The following is a 21,518-nucleotide window of genomic DNA, read 5'->3' on the forward strand; positions in this document are numbered from 1 at the left end:
GATTTTTGGACACAGAACAATCCCCTGTTAAGATGTCTGCTTTGCTCTCTTTACTTGTGAATAGATCAACGTTCTTCTTGTTTTCAGTGCCTGGTCTGTAGTGTCACACTCACAGTCGAGATCTGGCAGCCTTAGACAACTTTTGACAGAGCCTCTTTTTTCCCTATCAAGTCAACAAAATCATGTAACATGCAAAGTACATGGACTTAAATTTGTGGATAAACTCAAAAAACCAAATCATGAATTTGATCAGAGCAAAAATAAACATTAACTTATACCTGTAAAGACTAATATGAAATGCTCAATAGTTAAAGATTATAAACGTTTAAGTGACAGAACAATAGATTATTCAGCAGAAACTAGTTTATTAACATTGTCATCCAGTCAGGTAATTAAAAATCAAAATTTGGGCCATAACAACTTAGTTCCTTTTCGGTTCAGTAAATTGCATGGCTTTGTAAGCTGAGGTTAACCAAGTACATTATAAAGTTTTCAACTTCTATTTTGGATGGACACAGTGCAACAATAAACAGACTATTGACCAAAACCACTTATTGACAGAAAATTTACTGGTAAGTGTGAATGGTGTACTTGATGTCTTACTGACTTTTCCCACATTAAACTCAGTTTAAAACTCAATATTTAAAAAAGGCACCTATGTCAATAAACTGCAGAGAGATATGGGTGGCGGCCAATTCCCAACGATCTATCTGGCATTGAATATTTATAGGCCTTTAATCTAATCTAATACCAAAACATTGTCCACACTGAACTAGTTACATTATCAAAATGAAAACAACAGACTAATAATTGCACTGAACCTTACAATGCTGGATACGACTACTTTAAGACAGAGGCATAAAAACTGAAATCATGGCCTAAAACAGAGATATAATCTCAACTGTCATCCTTGTGAAACCTAAACAAATGAGTTCAAGATGCGTGTGAAAAATTTGATAGTTATTCTACCATTATAACAAAATCAATCCTGTGGCATGTCATCCAGGATATGAGGCTAAGCAAAGGCCACTGCAGCCAAGCTCTCTCACAGACGACATCATCCTTTCACAATATGTACTGTGTGTACACAGGACTGTACTTTAGTAGTCTTTTGCACTTTGTATGTAAAGTGCAAAAGACTCTTCATCTACCAGCAAGTACTGGTTGCCTTCTGTACTTCATGTATGTGCATTAAAATGAGGATTGCACAAATAATACTAATAGAAACACTTAACCTTAGATGTTTCATATGAAAGCACTAATCTTGGCAGGACTGATTTCAGGTACTATACACCTTTTAAAAGGAATGAACTGCAAACTGCCCTCAAACTAGACCATTTCATTCTCCTCTGTGGTTTTAAAGCATTATTATCAGATTTTTTTTATAATTCTTTTAACAGTTTTTACTAATTCTTTGTTGATTGTGACTGTCTGACCTTAATTGTGTTGTTTCTGTTTGCTGATTGTGTGCTTGTCTGAACATGAATGTTTCTTGTTCTCATGTCTCTCTTGAAAGAGAGATCTCAATCTCAATGACAAAAATAAATAAACAGGAGGAGATATGATGAGTCTTGTGGATTTACAAACCACATTTATACTGTAGTATATTTTACTGTTATGCACAATCTTTTATGTGTCATTTTACATCATTTGTTTGTTAAAACATTTATACTGCATTCCACACCTATAAATATAGACATTTAAATGTAATCTTAATAAGTACGGACATTTTTTAATGTGTGATAAGTGTAGTGTATGTGTAGAATAATTTCACTATTGAGGTTTTATATTTCAGCATCACTACATTTTTTTCTGAGCTTGCTGTACTGAGACAAGTTCAACCGCTGAAGTGTGCCTTTTCATTCTTGGAATATAACTACTGTAGGAAGTAGTTCCAGTGGCTGATCAGATAATGAGCTGCTTCCTTAGTAAGACAGACACTAATTACATACAGATTCTGAGTGCAAATTGAATGAACAGCACATCACAAGTTTATCCTGCTCTTTTGTGTACATAAATCTGGCCCATTGTGTTATCGACCGAACAGAACATCACAATCAGTCAAGCAGTCTGTACTCCTGTAGACCACGGGCCATTCTTATCATTAGAGTCATCCGTTGCACGTGCCAACTGTTTACACATATGTAAAAAAAGATATAGTTTCATATGATTTCCTTCATAAGATCAGCGGCATTTAGCAGCTATACTTTCATCCCATATTGTATGACATGAATTCTTTACATTAGGGTATTTCCTACACAAGTAAATGGAGAAAGGAGTCAATGTCAAAGCAGTTATCTAGGATAACTGGTCAAGTTACACCATCACACAAACATAAACATGTCTTTAACAGTAAATTGATCTCATATTAGCAGTCCTATTCTGGCTATTCCATTTAAACGCTGAGATTGAATCCGTGCAGCTCAGTCTAAACACGTCTTCAGGGTGATCCTTTAGCGTGGGATCCTTCAAAACTGGGTCATCCACCCAGGCTAGTGTATGTGTCTGTGTGCATGTTATTGTCCTTAAACAAATACAGCTTGTTTTTGTCTGTCACTGACTTCACTCACATGACACCCTCTGATGTGTTCTCTCAGTTTCTAATAACATAAAGGCTGGAGCCTGATGTGACAGTGGGAAATACCAACACTGATGACAACACTGAAGATGTTTAGCACAGTGCCATAACACACACACGAGATGTTATTGCTAACATTTCATTTGCACTGTAGTGTTAAAGGGATAGTGGCCTTGGATGGGGACTAACACTGCTGCACTGCAAAGCCAGTGCGGCTGCTTTACACACTGACTGCTGCTTGTAATTTTCCAACTATGCTGAGCTGGCATACAGCATTATGTAATACCGGCAGGGAGGACACTCATTACTTAACCACAAGATGCTCCTTTTGACATGGCAGTGAGTCAAGACAGATGTGCTGAGTGTTAAATGACAAACAATGTAAATGTTATTATCGTTGCAAAATCTGAGAAAACCAAACAACACTTGAGTAACATGCAACTGCGGCGAACAAACATCACCATGTGCCCTTGGATGTGCAGACAAGGTACATACGTCTGCTTCTGATGCCCATTACATAACAGGAGTTTGCACCATTTGTAAGCTTTTATTGTCCTTCTTGAAGCTGAGGACATTTATGTTCATAACAATAGCATGAATTGCTCCAGGGCTTAACCGTTTACTTTAAATCATCTGAGGGCACAGTGCATCATGGGTTTCCATATAGCTGCACAACCAAGAGGATGAAAATACAAGAAGGATGATTGTAGTAAATATATACGGGGGGCTGAAGCATTTTTAAAATTACTCACACACATGGCTGCTCAGTCCAAAATTAGCTAATATAACAGTACAGTGTGTACTTGTCAGGTTACATTACAGAACGTTCTGCCCACTAGATAGCTCTAGTGCTAAGTAAAAACAATTTTTAGGTATTAAAGTGTCACCAACTGATAATAACTGACCAAGGACGATGAGTGCTTACCTCATGCAAATTTAGCTCTTTGACTTTTTCCTTCTGAATGACCTGAGAGGCATAATAAGAGATAATAAAAGATTAGTCACTGGATGACACTATCACAGAGAGCAGTTCCTCTGGAAATACAGATAAAGAGACTCAACAGATAATAACCAGCGTCTAATGAAAAATCAACCAGTCAGAATAAGAGATGCAGAGATAATTATGTACTGTAATACAGTTGCTGGTTTCCAGTGCCTGTGTGTATCTATTTTTGTGTGTGTCTACAGTATGAGCTTAGTCATCTTACATACATACAGTACCAGTTAAAGGTTTGGACATACCTTCCTGTTCCCTTGAATGAGAAAGTGTGTCTACACTTTTGAATGGTAATGTACATGATGTTAATGTTTTTAGCTGGCAGGCAGGGAGATACATAGGAAGACAAATTAGAGTCAGTCGTCACCCTACCATCTATTATGCCAGTATGCATGTTGGAGTGTTCTTGCATACTGGTATTACATAACTGAAGGACATGAGCGAGTCATGTTTATGCCCTCCATCACTCCCTCTTACTGGTTTTGTGGGTTACACACTACTGACAAGTTCCCACCTGAACCTGATTTTTCCAGCTGAGCCACTTGCTTCCCTTCAACTTTGGTACAATTCAGAGGGACCGTGTGATTTTCTTAACACATTCCCTTTCTCTTAGATAATATTTGAATGTGTGTGTATATAGTTTATAATTTCTTAAGTGGTGTGTGTGTGTGTATGTGAGTGTGTGTCACTGGACTGCTTACTTGTTTGTATGCATATAGCTCTTTGTGCGCCTGGTGCCGTAACCTGGGGAGACGTAAAGACAAAACATCTATTTGATTAGTACGTGACCTTCTTCAACTCACCACATTACATAAAAAAAAGGTAAAACATTCATACATCCTGGAAAAGGAGAGAAAAACAACAAACTTATATGTCATTTCCTTATCAAATACTTGCCTTATGACACCAATCTATGCTACTGAATCAATGTGGTGCCAGATGATAAAAGCAATTTGGCAATACATGCTGAATATCATACTGGTACTAGAGTTTGCAGTGCAGACTGTTGAGATAAAAATATTTTTGGTGCGTATGCACTGCATGACTGCATGCGTTAGAGGAGATGATTCTGCCTCAGGCATATACCAGGCAAAACAATGAGACTACTGCCTAAATTAATAAAAACTGGATTAACCAATTACAGAAACAATGAAAATAATAAAACGACATTTAACAGAACTCTGTTAAATATTTGTGTTGCTAAGTAATACAATAGTAAGCCAAGTTACATATTAACAGATATAATGCTTAAAAGAAAATAAGCCTTGGTTTCTTTTCACAACAAGTGCTGAACTTTAAGTAAAATATCAACTCACAACATCACCCAAAATACTGTACATTGGATCAGACATTAAAAAAAACATTACGGTGGGTTGTTGAGGCATTCAATTTAAACAGAGAGTACTCACAGATACAACCAACGTTGCTGGTGTAACTCTTAATAAACATTGTTCTTGTAAATGAGCAAAAAATAAAAAGGCTCAGTGACAGAACAGGGAGAGCAAGACAAGAATCTAAGTACTGAGAATGAAAACAAAATGTGTAGAAAAGAGGGAAGAAAATGAGCAAGAGAGATAGGAGAAATTCATAGGTTTGTAAGATTTACCTCCATTACAAGTAACCTTAACCTCTCGCAGCAGAGTGAGAGGGATCTGTAAAACAAGCAGCACAGTCTAGGAGAGAAACTGACATTTTGAAAGAGGTCAGCAGGTAAAGGTGCAGAGACTCCCAAGGGTAGGGGACAAGGTCAAGGGTGAGGGGTCATGGGCGACTGATGGGGGTTGCACAGTGGCCCGCAAGTTCAGTGGGCAAAAAGGATAAGGTGAACAACTGGTGTCCAAATTGACCGTCTTCTTAAAGCTATCATTATCATAATTTGACAGTGAATGGGAAACTCAAATTGTACATGTGTGTCACCCATCTTTATAGGGTGTAAATGTTACAAACCGCAGTGCTGACTACATGGTAGATTGATCTGGGTCGTTATTTTAAAGATCACTGCGTAGTTCTTTACTTTGCACATTCATAAATATTTAGGTTCATGACCCTTACTTTACTTTCAGCAACATTCAATGCTTACGAAATACTTTCACATCCTTGTGAATGCAGCGATGCATATTTCACACATGTGTGATGGATGTAGTTGAGTATTGCTGTGAGAGGCTGTCTCGTGTCAAACTGTGTGTATGTGTGTGTTTGTCTTTGTGGGAATAACAACCAGTCACATGTCAACTCTATTCCTTGGCCCCTTCATTCACCTGTCAATGTAAACAATAGCAATGATGCTTCATGTATAGAAACTATAGGATTCCTCCTTTCAAATGACTTTTTGCATGAATAGCAAAGGAAGAATTTGCTTAAATGAAGCTGTCAGGCTGTATGAAAATAAAATGTAAGTAATGAGGCTTTGAATTGTATACTCAACATCCTTGATAGTGCACATGATTTAAGTAATCTTGGGCCAGTTCCTTTGGGAGACTGCATCTTTAGACGCCTTTAATGGAGCGAAATTGCTCTTTTTGCCTTCAGTGACTTAAACTAGCAGTCTTGACTTTCAGTATTGAATCATGGTACTGCATCAAAGTCATGACGTATCTCTTTACAGATAGATGAGCAATTGTAGGAACACAGGTGAACTTAACCTACTTACCATTTGGCCTGCAAGATAGGATATTACAGGGTGGCGAGGGGTGAATTTTGTTGGGAACTGCTGCTTCTCGCTGTTTTAGATAAAAGATGCTGGACATTATTTCTGTTAAGTTTGTCGCTGCCAGGAGATAACCCCTGCAGCAACAGTAGCCAGGACAATTTGATTAGACCAGCTGGGTTAAAAAGGGGGGCAAGGGAATGACTAGTAACAACCTACATTTTTCCTTTGTGGGTTAATAATTACAGGATTACACTCAACTCTCAAAAATTATGCTTTAACTAGATGAATATAAATGTTACAAACAAAATATTTAAACATCCAAATGCAAATGAATATCACAAAGTAAACTGAATTAATGTGGGACTATGGTGAGGGTATTAAGGAGGTTGAGTGGCTATTAGGAAAAAAAAAAGGATTATCACTAGTCTCTTTGACGCCAAGTGCCATGATCATAATAATGTAGACAAGCAGCTTTGAACCTCAGCGTAATATTACCTTTTTCCTCATCAATACCGATTATCAAGTCACCAATTGTAGTATTGTAGCTACTTTCTCCAAACTGTGCTGTTGAAACATTTTGCCCTTTTGTGAAAGAACTAAAAATATTAGCAAAACAAATACAAAAACACACATTTCTAAAAAGGAAAAAAAAAAAGGCTTTTAATTCAGCCATAGTGACAAGTGTCATACAGTTTGTTGGACAGAAACAACGACACGATGATAAGTATTTTGCATAGATTTCAAGAACATAAATTCAGGGTGCAGACTTGTTTACTGACCTCCACTGCAGTGTTTCTATGAGAAGAAACAACAATGCCAGTTAAAGTATCCTGTTTATGCATGAATCTGAATACAAAGGGGCACTTCTGAGTGAATAATTCATGAGCCAAAGTGACCTGAAATGTACAATGATGTATTTTGAGGACTGTTGCATAATAACAGTCTTGGAGAATTAACAATGAGCGCTCATTATGAATTTAAAGTGTCAGATAAGTATAGGTACTACAGACAGTTTTCTCATCAAAAGAGTATTGTAAGTAAGATTTCAATCCATTTAGATATGTGCAAAGCTTTGTGAATTTGTAAATCCACATTTAAATGTAAAATCCGATTAAAGAGGTGAGCGTGCAGAAATGGGGCGACAATAGCTTAAATTTGCTTAGTTATTTGAATTTGTAAATGACTCTGTAGGACAAGCAAATCTCGAACACATCGGACCTCTCCAAGAAAAACTACAGCCAGTGTTAAATGCTGTAGAAGTGTCGATGTGTGTTTGGCTGACTTTTTGGTTTCTATGCTTGACTGGTTTGGAAATTAGAGCCCTGCAAGCCTAAAGATACATTACTCTTGAGAGACATTTATATGTATTTATGTTTTCCATTGTGCCTTTTGGAAAGAGGCCATGGCATGAGCAGGATAACGCAGTCCACACAGTCCATTAATATCTGAAGACAACTTGTGTTGCACAACGATCACATTAATGATTTGTTGCACTCAGTGAGTAAGAGTGAATGTCGACTAGCCAAAGAAACCCCTGTATGACACCTTTTGCCACAAACCCACACAGCAAAACATCAATTACAGTGAAAATTCGAAGCAAAGCCAAATCCAAAGCTAAAAGGTGCATTGAGCTTACCTTATTAAGTAGCAGCAGAAGAGGAGGCTGAGGATGAAGACAAAGATGGCTGTCCCAAACACCACAATGTAGATATTAAGGGGGAGGTTCTGAAACCCAATATTTGGCATCCTGAAACTGTAGTGCGGGAAATCGGAGCTCATGGATATTCTGGAGGGAGAGAGACAAATGACTTTTAAGTATTTCCACACATTTCCAACACACACTCAGAAGTCAGAAATAACTTGGACCAATAACGAAACAGCAACAAATGACACTGGGCAACTGGAACAGTAAAGTCATTTACAGTACTTCCACTTTCAAATTACAGAATTACTTTCAATATTACAGGAACATATTTCAGGTTTCAGTTTTACTGTTATTATTACTGTGAGCTTATCTTCTATCAGCCTGTACACACATTTCATGTCTTCACATCAAGATGGAAAAATGTTCTGGAAAAGTTTTAGAAAGTTAGATATTTGTGACATCTTTTTTATAAACACTATTTCTTTTATTTTGCTTCTTTTTTAAGTAGGTAGGCTATAACTAAACCAAGGCTGAATGGCAATTTTTTGTAGGATTTAATGTCTAAAGAAGATTAGAGGACTGTAGCAGCTCTAATAATGTCATGTGTGTACTTCATTACATCTGTGAGTGTGTCCCAAACATACAACACGACTATTTTATATGAGAGAATATGTGACAGGATATAGCCAAATAGACTTCAAATACAATCCTTTCCAAAAATGGCATCCACACTGGTAAGTAGAAATCTCCTGGGCTTCAGTTGCAATATGCACCTTTTAATCCTATATTCACATTGCCTCTTGTCTCTAAATCCACATAATTATTCCACAATGTCCATGAACTGTATATGTAAAAGCTTTGAGTTGAGGATGGGGTGTTTGAACTCTGTTTGAGGCCTGTTTGGTTCCCTCCTGCCCTGCCAGCTCATGAACCTGATCCAATTCAGATTAGTTGGTTCAGAACAGGTAAAAGAGCACTTTGCTTCACAGAAAAACAGACACTAAAACATTAGAATGATTCAATGAAAAGCCACTTAGCTTAAGGTTAATATGCATTGGACTGCAGCTCCCTCCCTCTCTTAGCCACTGAGCCAATGGCAATCCCTGTACAGCTGATTTACAACTCACAGCAAAGCCCTCCAGCTCTAGGATTTGCTTAAATTGGGAGGATGCCCAAACCTCAAAATCTACACTGAAAGCAAACAGTAAGGCAATGGCGCAGTGAGAAATAAGCATATTGTAACATTATATGATGTATTAAATTCTCATTTGTGTCCTTTATGAGTAACAGTCAGGTAGAGCTTTGTTCTTACAGTATTCTATTTATTTTCCATAAACATGGCAAATGGCCATCCAGAGAGAAAGGGAAGGTGCGGGTACACGCTGCTCTGAGAAATATTTCAGATTTAAATGCTTTTTTATCATTTAAAAACACACATTTTTGAAATACATAATGACACACTGCAAACACAGTGTTTTCTGTAATAAAACAGGCAAAAAAACAAAGTTTATAAAAGTTATTTGTCTGCTCATGTTACGTAAGCAGCCTAAAAAATTCCTTGTAAAAAAGTGATTCATAAAAGTCATGGCACAACAGCAAGGATCTATTTGTCAGGTGCTCTTACTCAATATACCAAAGGGATATGACTAGACATGTCTATGCTTACCAAGGAAAGAGGAGGGGAGGACAGGAATAACTTTTGCTCATTTTGAAACCCTGTCTTGTGCCCCTCCCCTTCACCAAACACCGAGAGCTTCATTTCTCTGTCCTCCTCATGATAGTGGAAAGTTTTGTAGGTTTTGCTAAACCCATCAGAGATTCTCTTCTGCTTATGATCACACCATATCTCTATCAGAGTGACCCAAAAACCTGTTCTCTATTAAATAAGTGAGGTGTCTCTCTGTGGGGAACACTGTATCAGTGGTATCCCCAGAAGCCTCTATGTAACATTACTTACTATCAGCAGTCATGACAGGCGCCTCAATGTGGGACCACTTGACTCACCTATAAAAAGGGGGTTGGCAGAAGTGTCATTCACCATTTAAGATATTCACACCTCTTTCTAGCTTTCTATGCCAGGACGCTGTTCTGGTAAGAGATCTCGCTCATGATATCAGAGAACAGGAGTGATAAGATGAGTAACATGAAGTTCTCTTTCAAACACATGTTTCAATTTCTCACTATCTTTAACTTTCATATTGCCAGCTAAGCTTATCTCAACAACTCACGGCCAACTCAGCCAGTCACATTTTACTTTTAAATACGGGGAACTCTCACTCTATAGAACACATGCAGCCACACCAGAAGAAGAAAAGGGATGCAGAGAGATTGGGCAAAAAGGCCAGATCACATCTACAAAGGAGGCGTCGCGTGAGCAGTATGTTAGCAGAGCAGAAGCAGCAGCTAGTGCTACGTATGTCTGTCTACATAGGACGCGTTTAGAGTGTTGAGTGTTGGTCACCTGCGTTTTGAAAGGACTCAGAGCCCTGTATGCAATCACTGTAGTTACATGTATAAAACAGAGGAAAATAGACTTATACGTTAACATGCATACAGCAAACATACAGTGAAACGTGAACCATTATGTGGCCCCTGTAGACAGCTGTATTGATTAAAATAGAAGCACATCCGTTCTGTCAGACAAGTGCAAGACGGACGACTGAAAAACTTGGCTGAAATGATTTCTGTGCAGACACGGCGTTAAGAGTTGTACTGTGCTAACTGAAACTATTGTCCATAAACTGAAAGTGCATGAATGTTACTGGCATGTATTGCTGATGCAAGTGCCAAACAAAACTGTCTTAAAAAACAGCATCATCACATCCATGTAATCTAGAGATTCAAGTGGTGGCTGGAGATAGTGCTCCAGCTAGGGCTCAATGTATTTGTGTTTATATCCAAATGGCAACAAAGTCATTTTAGTTGTTTATTTCGCTGTTAATTATCAAAGTGCTGCTGACAAATTCAGTTGCAGCTAACTTATGAAATCCTGTCACTTTCATGGCTCTTTCTTGTCCATTTTCTAATGGTACCATGGCAAACTCAAGTCTTGCTTCTCTCTGTGTCTCTCTAAACAAAGCCATGACACACCCCCCCACCTCACTTAACTGAGAAACACAACATGCTGCGGACCTACATGCCTTTTACACAAACTAAACACCTCTGGAGATACATGAAACCAACACAGACATTCCATTCTTCACTGTAGGTACTGAAGTAATCCTATGGACTATGGACTGTCATTTCTTATATTTTGAATAATATTTCAACAAGGCATAAGCTGACAAAATACAGTGAATACAACGTGAAGCGAACTATTTGTTATTTTACTACCATGCATATTTTGAAGCAGACTTTTTTCCAATTGGTTTAAAAAAGAACACTTTGAGAGGACAGCTGTCAACCTCACAAGAACAACTGACAACTAAAGCATTATATCTTATTCTTTTCATGTAAAAACACACACACACACACACATACAACATACACTTACTGTACCCGCGTGGTGCCTTCATGCTGCAGAGCAGAAACGTCTGTACAGACCTATACAGAGCACAGGCATTAGAGAAGTGACATGACTTATCCTTAACAGCCTTGTCAGTGGGTTGTCTCTGGTTGACTTGTTTGGATCGCAGCCCTTCTTCGCCCTGTTCATTAAGGCTCCGTGCCAAACTCAAGCCCTGCTTCACTCTCTGACTCCTTTTGGTTTCTCTCTCTAAACAGAGCCACAACAACCTTCCCCCTACTTATCTGGTCACACAAACACACTGCACAGCAACATGCTTTCCAAACACCTCTGGGGGAATTTGAGACCAATACACTGACAATGCATCCTACACAGTAGATAAGTAAGAACAAAAGCCCCTAGGGACTGGCCAGAAAAAAAAAAACAAAAAACCTTTTAATAAAAACTGACAACCCACAATTTCACAAACAGAAAAAATACCCGTCATTACATAATGTGTGGATACCATTCCTGTAAATTCCTCTAAAATTACCCTAAAACGCCTATCCCAGGCATATCCAGAGTAAATTGAAACTGGTTCTTGAACCATTTGGAGTATGTGTATGGTTTTGGTCTCTTTTGAAAGGTAACACTGAAGTTTTTTTCCGCCAACAGTCAGAAACATTGTAAGTGCTGCTGGCACTGAGTAATAGAAGTTTGAACACACTGAAGTATAAGGTTTTTTGCAAACAGATGCCTGCAGTTGAGCTAAAGCTGGGACTTATTAGCTGGAAAACACAATGGGACCACAGCCTTAACTAGTCCACGTTCAAAAATGATAACAATACAACAGAAAATTTATATTTTACACGTTTTTCTAAGGGTATGTCTGGGCCTTTTCCAAAAAAAGGCCATTTAGAGACCTCAAAGGACCCTTGCTTCAGAGTAACTGAAAATAAACTTAACTAAACTGCCTATAAAAGAATCAAAACAAGTTCTATGGTGGAAAAGCAGTTTAAATAGAAGGAAACACACAGCAAACTATTTAAATTTCTCGTTGGCTATTGTAGGCTGTGGACAGGAAATTGAAGCTCCTATTGGGTCAAGTGAGGTGTTAATCGAAAAGTCTGAGTTCAACCGACATCGCTAATATTTACAAGCTAACTCAAGTTATGAGGGAAAATAGGTGGAAGACAAGCACCTCTGCTGGCTAATTTGAAATGATGCAACGGCGGTCCATGGGTATTCATTGATGAAATAATGTGTTTCGGACTAAAGATTTTACTCGTTGGATCGACTGGGCCTTTGCCAATGTAACAAGACCATTTTTGTGGGTGTTTTATGGATCAGTGGAGTAAACTGAGGCTTCATAAGTGAGTTGCCTGAATTTTGTTATTGTTTGTTTATGGTCTGACAGAGCCGTTGATTGTATCTTCTGTTGTGATGTATCTTGAAATGGTTTGCATTAATCGAATCACAAGAATCTTAGCTTTCCAAAGATATTTTGCATGAGTACCAACTTAAACATGGTTGTGTACATAGCAAAATTTCTGTATCTTAACAGTCCTGTTAAAAATGTTAAAAATCCCAATAATCACTTCCCCTCTTGAACTTTTTGCCGATATCGGATAATTTTCAGAATTATTTTAGCTTTCAGCTACAGCTTCCTGTAGCCTTAGTCGCTTATGTTAGCCACTGCTTATTCTTTGGATAGTATATGGATTTTTCATTTGTTAGCAGATTAGTTTTAAATAATGAGCTGTAGCTACACCAGAACCGACATGTACCTTCTGTGAATTGTCAGATGGGGCTGCAAAACGGTGGCAGACAATTTAGATAGCGAACGAAACATCAAAGAAAGGCTCAGTAAAATTCTCCTTTTCAGTGACAATCAGACATAGTTTGTAATACAGCAAAGCCATTTCCATTGCAATCTTTTTCTCCTTGTGGTGAAAGAATGAATAGCCTACTGCAATTCATGATTCCATGGAAATGGTTTACAAACGTTTTTTATAGTTTCAAAAGCTTGACAAGGTTAGACCCCTGAATCACCATCCATATCTCCCATTCGTTCAGTGATTGAAAATGTCTGGTGTTGTGTTCATTGACAGCTGTTGTCCCTGATTGGATAAACAGTTAACCAATCAGTGCTTTGTGGGCAGGACTATCAGGGATATCATCTTCCTAGTAGCCTGCTGGCTCCATGAAGAACGGTGCCATAAAAATGACCACAAACATGGTGACAAGCAAAGATGAGCCATGCAGGTTGTTGTAAATTAACTTAAAGAAAAAAAAAAACTCTTAAATCTATTAATCTATCTTAAATTCTTTGACCGTTGTGGAAAACGTTAAGTTGCTTGTTCCCAGCAACTAAGGCTGGGCGATATGGACAAAATCAAATATCACGATATTTTTGACCAAATACCTCAATATCAATATTGCAACAATACTGTAGGCATGACTATTGAGGCTTTCACAAAATATTTACACAATGAGATTTTTGATAAATAATCATCAGTAATGTGGATATAATGACTAAGTGGGTAAAGACCATAGACTGTATAAAAATATGGACGTCGTTACTGTGACGCAACCTGTTGGTTTCTGAAGAGCGGTTTTGAAGCTCAAAGTGAGCCACTCCGGCCATCGCCATCTTGGCAGTACGTGACACTGCCTAACTCCCAGCCAATCAAAAATGGGCAAAGAGGCGGGCCGAATGGCTGAAATCAGCCACCTAGTGGCTGATGGACCTGTCACTCAAAGCAGCCATGTCCTTCATTATGTATAACTTTACGGCTTAATAAAATTTAAATGGGTGAGTTATAAAAAAATTCACCCCCCATACAGTTGTCATGAAAGGGAAAATTAGCTATAGAGACCAAAACCGTTTTTTGTACCAGGCTGTAAACATGTTTATTTCTGCTGTAAAGTTGGGCATTTTAACATGGGGGTCTATGGGGATTGACTCGCTTTTGGAGCCAGCCTAAAGTGGCCATTCAAGGAACTGCAGTTTTTGGTACTTCCGCATTGGCTTCATTTTTCAGCCCCAGAGGTTGCCGCTTGGTAAAGCCAAATAATAGAACAGCTAGAACAGTCTGGTAAGTTCAGAAAATTACATCACTGTACTGTAATGCAGCCTTTAAAACCTGGAAAACACAACACTTATGCCAAATCACGATACTCAAAATCTAAGACGATATCTGGTCTCATATTAGGATATCAACATAATATTGATATATTGTCCTGTCCTGCTAGCTACTGTTGCCAGCTTCTGTGATGACTACAAATTACATCAGCAGGACACTTGCGCCTGCTTGGTTGCAGCAAAACTTAACAAAATATCCTCCTTCCCGAACAGAAATTTGCTTACATAACTAAATCAATGAAGTGACAAGGCAAATGTTCCCGACATCATGAAGTGATGGAAAGCATGTAAATACAATTACTTTGCATATTTAATGCACAAGATGGCCTGATAAATCACAACACATCCATGAAGTGTTGCAGTGGTGCTAGACCGTCAGTGGGTTAACTCCTCCGCTGAACTATAAATCAGTTTCTATGCTTGAGGCATCTACAGCATGACTGCCATGACACGCTACACAGAAGCATAAATCCACCTTTACACTGCTACAATATGGAGTATGGACAGCTTTAGTACAGACATGGGTCATTCAGGTGGGGGTAATAGTTTTGGAGTTCGTAGTATGTCATTGGAGGTATGCTGGTCATTGCGAATGCAGGTTAGACTTAGGGCTAGACTTTAAAAGTCTTCTGCTCTGCACTATAAGGCTATTACCATCGCTCTGTAAAACACCCCTACAGTAAGTATCAGGATTCGCTGAGCTAGAGGACCTTGGGTAGATCAAGTCATCTAGAAATCTTACCCCTTTGCAGTAAACAACCCACTTACCTAAAAAATGCTTTTGTGGTGTAACATTGTAAATCATAGGGGTCTGTTACAAAATGAGCCGAAATGCTGGACTAACTGATAACAAAAATTCACCAATGAAACAGGTGACAAATTTAAAGAAAAACCTGAATGAGTGATTGGAAAAACACAGTATGAGCAAATGCTTCCATTCAGGCAGTGAGGGATAATTGAATGATTTAATGAGTATGAAAATTAAATGAATCATATGATATGGCCATCGCAGTCACCAGATTTCAACCCAACTGAACACCTATGGGAGATTTTGGACCAATGTGATGGACATTGCTCTCCACCACAATCAATAAAACACCAAAATTAGGGGATATGGTTTGGAAGAATGGTGTTCTTTCCAGTTTAACAGACTTGTAGAGTTAATGCCATGGCCCACTGAAGCTGCTCTGGCAGCCAGTAGTGGCCCAACAGTTTACTTAGACAATTATTGTTGGGTTTCACTTTAATTTGTCACCCATCTCTATTTCAATAAATTTTAACAAACCTTAGTCAGATTTTTGATTTGATGCAAATACCTGCTATGACATTAAGAACTAATCATTGTCTAGATTTAAAAATAGTTTCCTAAACTCCTTGCATAGTGTTTCCTGCTATGAAATAGCTTCTTGTAAATCTAAAAATACCTTGCTGCCCTTCTCCCTCTGAAGGCTCCAACCAGGACAAAAGTCAAACTTGCACGCTTCAGTGGGGATAAAACTAGCTGAGTGAAAAACGTGAATGTAAAGTGAGGTAGCTCTACTGCACAACAATGGAAGTAGAGATGTATACCAGCTATAAATGCTATGTTGTCGTAAAAACATGTAATGGAGGATAAGCCTACGAGAGAAAAACTGCATTCAGGGTGAATTTGATGAGCTGGCAACAAACAGCGTCTTATTGTTGAAAAGGGCAGATGTGACTTGCATCTGCTCTCTTCATCCCACCATTTCTACCAACTATCTGCCTCTCTCACTCAGACATTTTCACATGGCCTCACCCTATTACATAACCAGCAACAAGACCATGCATAGCACATCACATTCACTGGATATGTGTGGGAAAAATCACAGTCATTGTGCACTGCAGTGTTTCTTTTGATATGATGGAAGAAGGAAAATTCATCTTTCAAATTCTGTGAAATGAAAGACAGAGCAGTAAAAGCAAATAGAAGATGAATGCTAACACACCATGTGTTTTAGTCTTCAGTTTAGCCTTCAAGACTCAGTTCACCCATATTCTAAAAGAATTGAGAACAAAACCATATTTTCTCCAACCTGTAGTGGTGTCTGGCCATGCCAAAATATTTGGTTTTATTTGCCAAGGGCGGTGTGCCCACTAATCTTTATGTCAGAGATAAGATAAGGACATTTTGTGACACTTTTTTGAGTTCCAGTACTCACCCAGATCCCACAAGATCCACTAGCACAAATGAAAAAATGATTCAGAAGAATTTCGACAGTACGGTTTTCCTTTCTGGTGAAACCTCCATAGAATAAAACCATTTAATGGGCTGCTGTGTGTGTGTAGGAAACTTAAGCTTTCTTCTTAAAATAAATATCACTCTCTGACTAAATTAAGCAAACATAATTTCTCAGAATTACTTCTCTTCCCTCCAAATATTGGCTGGTAATAGTTTTAATACTTTTTTTCAAATTCTTCTGAGTATTTATTAACCAAGACTACACTCACAAACACCTCTTCAAGAATCATCACCATAATGCCAAGAAGTCTTCACTTATTTGTGTAACAAAATGGTTTCATTTTGACCCCATGCTATGTTGAAAGAAAGTATGCAGACTTCCTTAGAACAGTTTCGAAAATACTCTACATTCATGTGACAATTCAATTTAATGATGTCACCTTTACAGTCTGATATCACAATATTTTGATCCAAAATCCCATTCAGGACTATAATGACTACTTAGTAGTTACCCTACATATTTATAGAGAATAGAGACACCAAAATGCTTTTAAGACATGTTAAACTATATAAGAAAAGACTTAAACTAAGTATTGGCAACTAGACTGGACTTATATTACGCAACAAAAGCTATAACCCTGAAAGTGGGTCAGAGAAATGTTACATGGAGTACACTGGGTTTTGTGAACCATTTCCCCACTACTGGTGAGGTAGTAACAACTGACAAAGGCTGGACTAAAATTCGAACTATCAAAATCATTATGCAACCAATCTAACATGAAACTTTAAATTACTGCAGTTTAACACAACTGCAGCCAACTTGATGTTTTCTTTGACAACCCAAGATCATTCTTAAAGCATTCCTTTCCTCTTGCTCAGTTGTTATGTAACTTATTCATCATACAGTATGATGACGGAGGAGCTTAATCAACACAATGAACGCACCGCTCTTCCGCCCACAAACCTCCTTAGACCTCTTCTAGACTACACTCTTGATCAATTGTGTAAAATAGAATAACACTGCTACTGGGTTTTTTCCCATGAAGAAGTATCCAAGTGGTTTACCAAAACAGTTTAAATATACTCCTGACCTTTGTATTTTCCCAAAATAGTTGTATGTATAATTTATTCTTTTTTTTAATGATCTCATTACATGCCTAATATTTTGTTTAAAAACAACCCCAAAAACCCAGCTCTGTTGAACAGTTAGCCTACTTGTGATCAGCCTACAACATCATACTTACAAGATGCTGTCCAAAAGAGAAGTGGAAATTTCCACTAGCAGCCACGGCCGGCCATGAGATTTGCACATCTGAAACTTAATATGCCAAAGGGCAGCAAAAAACACCGGGGCCTCCGGGGCAGAGCAAGGGACTCTTCAAAATGTGCTGGCTGTGTAAGTGGAATTCCCACATTGATATGTTGGTTTACTGAACCTACAGCCCAAATTTTCTGAATTGTGAGTGGGGGAGGGCATGAGGCATTGCCAACTCTTATATCTGAAAATACATCCATCTAAATATAACTGCTTCTAGTAATTATGTTTCATGAAAAAAGTGGTTAGTTAATCCAACCTTTCAGCCAGAGAGAAGGAAAACAGATGTGTCAAAATGCATAAACAGTCAAGATCAAGGATAGAAATGTCAGTGAAAGATGTAGAAAGCTTTGAAAAACTCTTTTCTCTGTTTAAACAGTGAAGAAGATGATGATATTGATGATAATGCACCCAATTACTTGAAAATAACCAACAGTGCTTCCACTTCAAGTCCTGAAATATGCATTACAAAAAGCTTGCTTTTCCAAAGTTGTGGCAAGTTCTGTAGTAAGTAGGTTGCTGTAACTATAACTCCCATTATGGAGATGTGGGAGGCGCAGGACCTGAGAGGAGCTGATAAGGTCAACCTAATGTTGGCTGCTTATATAATTCCAATGACTGGATTTACATCTAATGTCACCTCACTAGGGGTGCAACGGCACACCAAGTTCACGGTTCGGTATGTACCTCGGTTTTAGGGTCACGTTCAGTATGATTTCAGCACAGCAGGGAAAACAAAAAAGAAAGTCAGAAAATAACATTGTGGTTTTTCATTTTGAAAAATGGATACATCCAACAACAGCTCATTGGCCAAAACTATTACTGGAACAGTTAAGTTTTGTTGCAATGGAAAAGGAAAACAACCTTTCTGTTTCTTGTAAGGAGTCAGGACGCCTGCTGACCTGCTGACAGCTGTTTTATGCGAATTTATGGTCTAACTTTATATAAAGTAGTTGAAACTAGTTCTACCTCCAGCAGCTACAACAGTAACATGCTGCTTACACACTGATGTTTTAGTATTAATAATCTAATGATGTCATATTTAATAATTTCTCAGTCAGAGGGACCATACCACTACTTTCACTTTAATATATTTTCACTAAATTTCTCTCTCTCAGAACTGGTTCTTATGATGTGCTGTCTGACCACGTCAGAAATCGAATAGTTGTTCTGAACAGCTTCACTTAAAGGGAAAGGGAGGGTATCATTTCACTAAGGAGATACCAGAGCATATTTTAATAATAGTGTTGCACTTGGTCAGTTTTATGGGTCTCTCATTTGTCATTCTGACAGCAGCGACACTATAGGGTAACCGGGGTAACCAGGCTAACGTTACCTTGGCTAAGCTAACATACCCGTGAGCATGCTAGTGGTGCGCTGCCAAAATGTTCCAGGTGGAACGTGCGCTCTAGAGTTACTGTTCTGCATGTTGGTGTAAGTGAATTATCAAACTATTTTGACAGATATTGTTCAGGTCACGTAGCATATTCTCAGTATGACTGCATGCACGGAACCGTAACATGCATACCGTAACAGTATGGGACGAATACACGTACCGTTACACCCTTACACCTCACTACCCTCCAACACATATATAGATATATTTTATATATTTTTTTATATATATAGTTTATATATTTTTCAAAGTGATCATGGCAAACTGCTAACTGCTGTTCATCTAGAGAGGGACAAAGTGAACTAAACTGGTAACAGGCTGCGTAGCCTTCATGTGGTTGGTGCAGAAACAAGCCTTTTCTTCCATATGGACACAGAGTAGTGACTTAACATATGTGCACAGGAAGTTAGTGTCTTCAAAAACGGGTAAGGAAAATTCTAATATGCATGGCATAAATTTAAGATCAGCAAGTTTTTGACAGCAGGCAGAGCATCAGAGTACCACAGCCAGCCGCACAGCTTAAATTATTAATGTGTTAAAATTTTTAGTTGCATTTCGGTCCATTATTCAGTCCACATTATGTACACACAAGCAGTCGCGCAATACAAAGGGATTCATCATCATTAGTGGACAGCTACATGTAGGAAAAAAGTTAATTCAACAGGCAAACTGAAATTGCAGAACTACGAATTAATGAAAGAATTTGTCCAAATACTGACAGCAATACCAAATTCTCTAGGAGCTTACAGGCATTACTGTTCAATCAGGAGCCAGTAACAATTTAAGACCAGTCCTTGGTAACCATCCCTATACATGTTGTCATGTTATTTCCATGAAATATATTAATTTAAAAACTTCTTTTCTAGGGCAACAAATGCTCAGTGTCATGTTGTTTGTTCATTGGTCCGTCAGGTGGTATGTATATCATTTCCATGACTGGTCATTCCATACATGCAATGACCAGTAACTAACAAGATATTCTGTGGCTACTTGTGACTGTTTTTGATGTGTCAGTAATTCATTTAGTCTTAAATATATTAGAAATAGTAATAAATGTCCATCACAAGTTATTAGAGCTTTAAGCCTTTAAGTGCTTATTTAGTCTGCCAAACTGCCAAACAAGGAATTTAATTTTAATATGATAAAAAAAACAACTTTGGGTTATATTATAGATTACTTAAATAAGCATATTCTATCTTTGATGTTATTCATTGATAAATGACATCTGTGTTTCTGTGCCAAGTTATTAATTCACTTTGAAACTATGTCTGACCCAGATACGCAACATTATCCTGAAATGCTAAACTGCAAACAGCTCACTAAAACATAAAAACTTGAAGGTTCAGAAGAGCAACAGAATTAGGATTTCAGGTATCCAAAATAAGACAAGCAGTACAGAATCCAAAATCATGATGAGATGGGAAAAGAAGAGAACTTTATCCATAAACTAGACTCATCTAAATAGGACAAATATGAAAAACGTTGCTATGACCTTTCCATATTTGCTCTTTTGCTCTCTCTCTCTCTCTCCCTCCACTCAAACGCCATCATTCCTCAGTGGACTCTGATAGTAACATAAGCTGACACAAACAAGAGGAACTGACACACACAGCTGTCTCACAGCACTCTTGTCTCCTCATATCCAGTGCCACATTTTTCTGGAAGTTTTTTTTTTTTCTACTTTCAGAACTCTACCTCACCTCATTAACTGTCACCATTTTATAATTACTTTCTTTTTTTCTTTTTTTACTAAATTTTAATTTATTTTTGTGGACTGTGAACCCTTTTTTCTAGGTTTGTCTTGTGGCCAAACACACATGCACACACACACTTTTTTTTAAATCAAAACTAATGGGTTGCTTCAACAACAACAACATACTTTTCATATCACTGAACAAGCTGGTATTCAAATTGTAACACGCTTAATGCTATGCAATGTCTGGCACAGCTACCTACTTTAGAGAAACAGGACACTTGTTCTGCAAAGTGCAGGGTCACAGTCACTATAAATAAAACCTGTGGTCATGTGAGGGTGAGTAAGTCAAGCTAAAACATGAAAACAACCTGAACCCAATACAAGTCATATCACTTCTTGTGGTTATCTGCTACTGACCTGGAGGAAATAAACAAATAATGTAATCCAGACA

General features: G+C 38.0%; 1 protein-coding gene across 8 annotated transcripts in view; it reads right to left on the reverse strand.

Moving 5' to 3' along the window:
- The window catches only part of rnf24 (ring finger protein 24), a 37,129-nt gene that overhangs the window by 9,683 nt on the left and 5,928 nt on the right, over positions 1-21,518 (reverse strand). Inside the window, exons 2-6 of one of the 8 annotated variants that reach the window (XM_067584790.1) lie at positions 11,369-11,413; positions 9,828-9,874; positions 7,862-8,011; positions 4,277-4,319; positions 3,504-3,545 (exon numbers count right to left, since the gene is read on the reverse strand). In XM_067584790.1, the coding sequence (XP_067440891.1) occupies positions 3,504-3,545; positions 4,277-4,319; positions 7,862-8,004 (228 nt within the window). In that variant the 5' untranslated portion in view covers positions 8,005-8,011; positions 9,828-9,874; positions 11,369-11,413. Of the gene's footprint in view, positions 1-3,503; positions 3,546-4,276; positions 4,320-7,861; positions 8,012-9,827; positions 9,875-10,331; positions 10,352-11,357; positions 11,420-21,518 lie in introns of those variants that run through there. The other 7 variants (XM_067584789.1, XM_067584791.1, XM_067584793.1 and 4 more) reach the window with 7 other exon arrangements.

Source organism: Thunnus thynnus, chromosome 3, assembly GCF_963924715.1.
Source record: "Thunnus thynnus chromosome 3, fThuThy2.1, whole genome shotgun sequence".
In the NCBI taxonomy this organism is placed as follows: domain Eukaryota; kingdom Metazoa; phylum Chordata; class Actinopteri; order Scombriformes; family Scombridae; genus Thunnus; species Thunnus thynnus.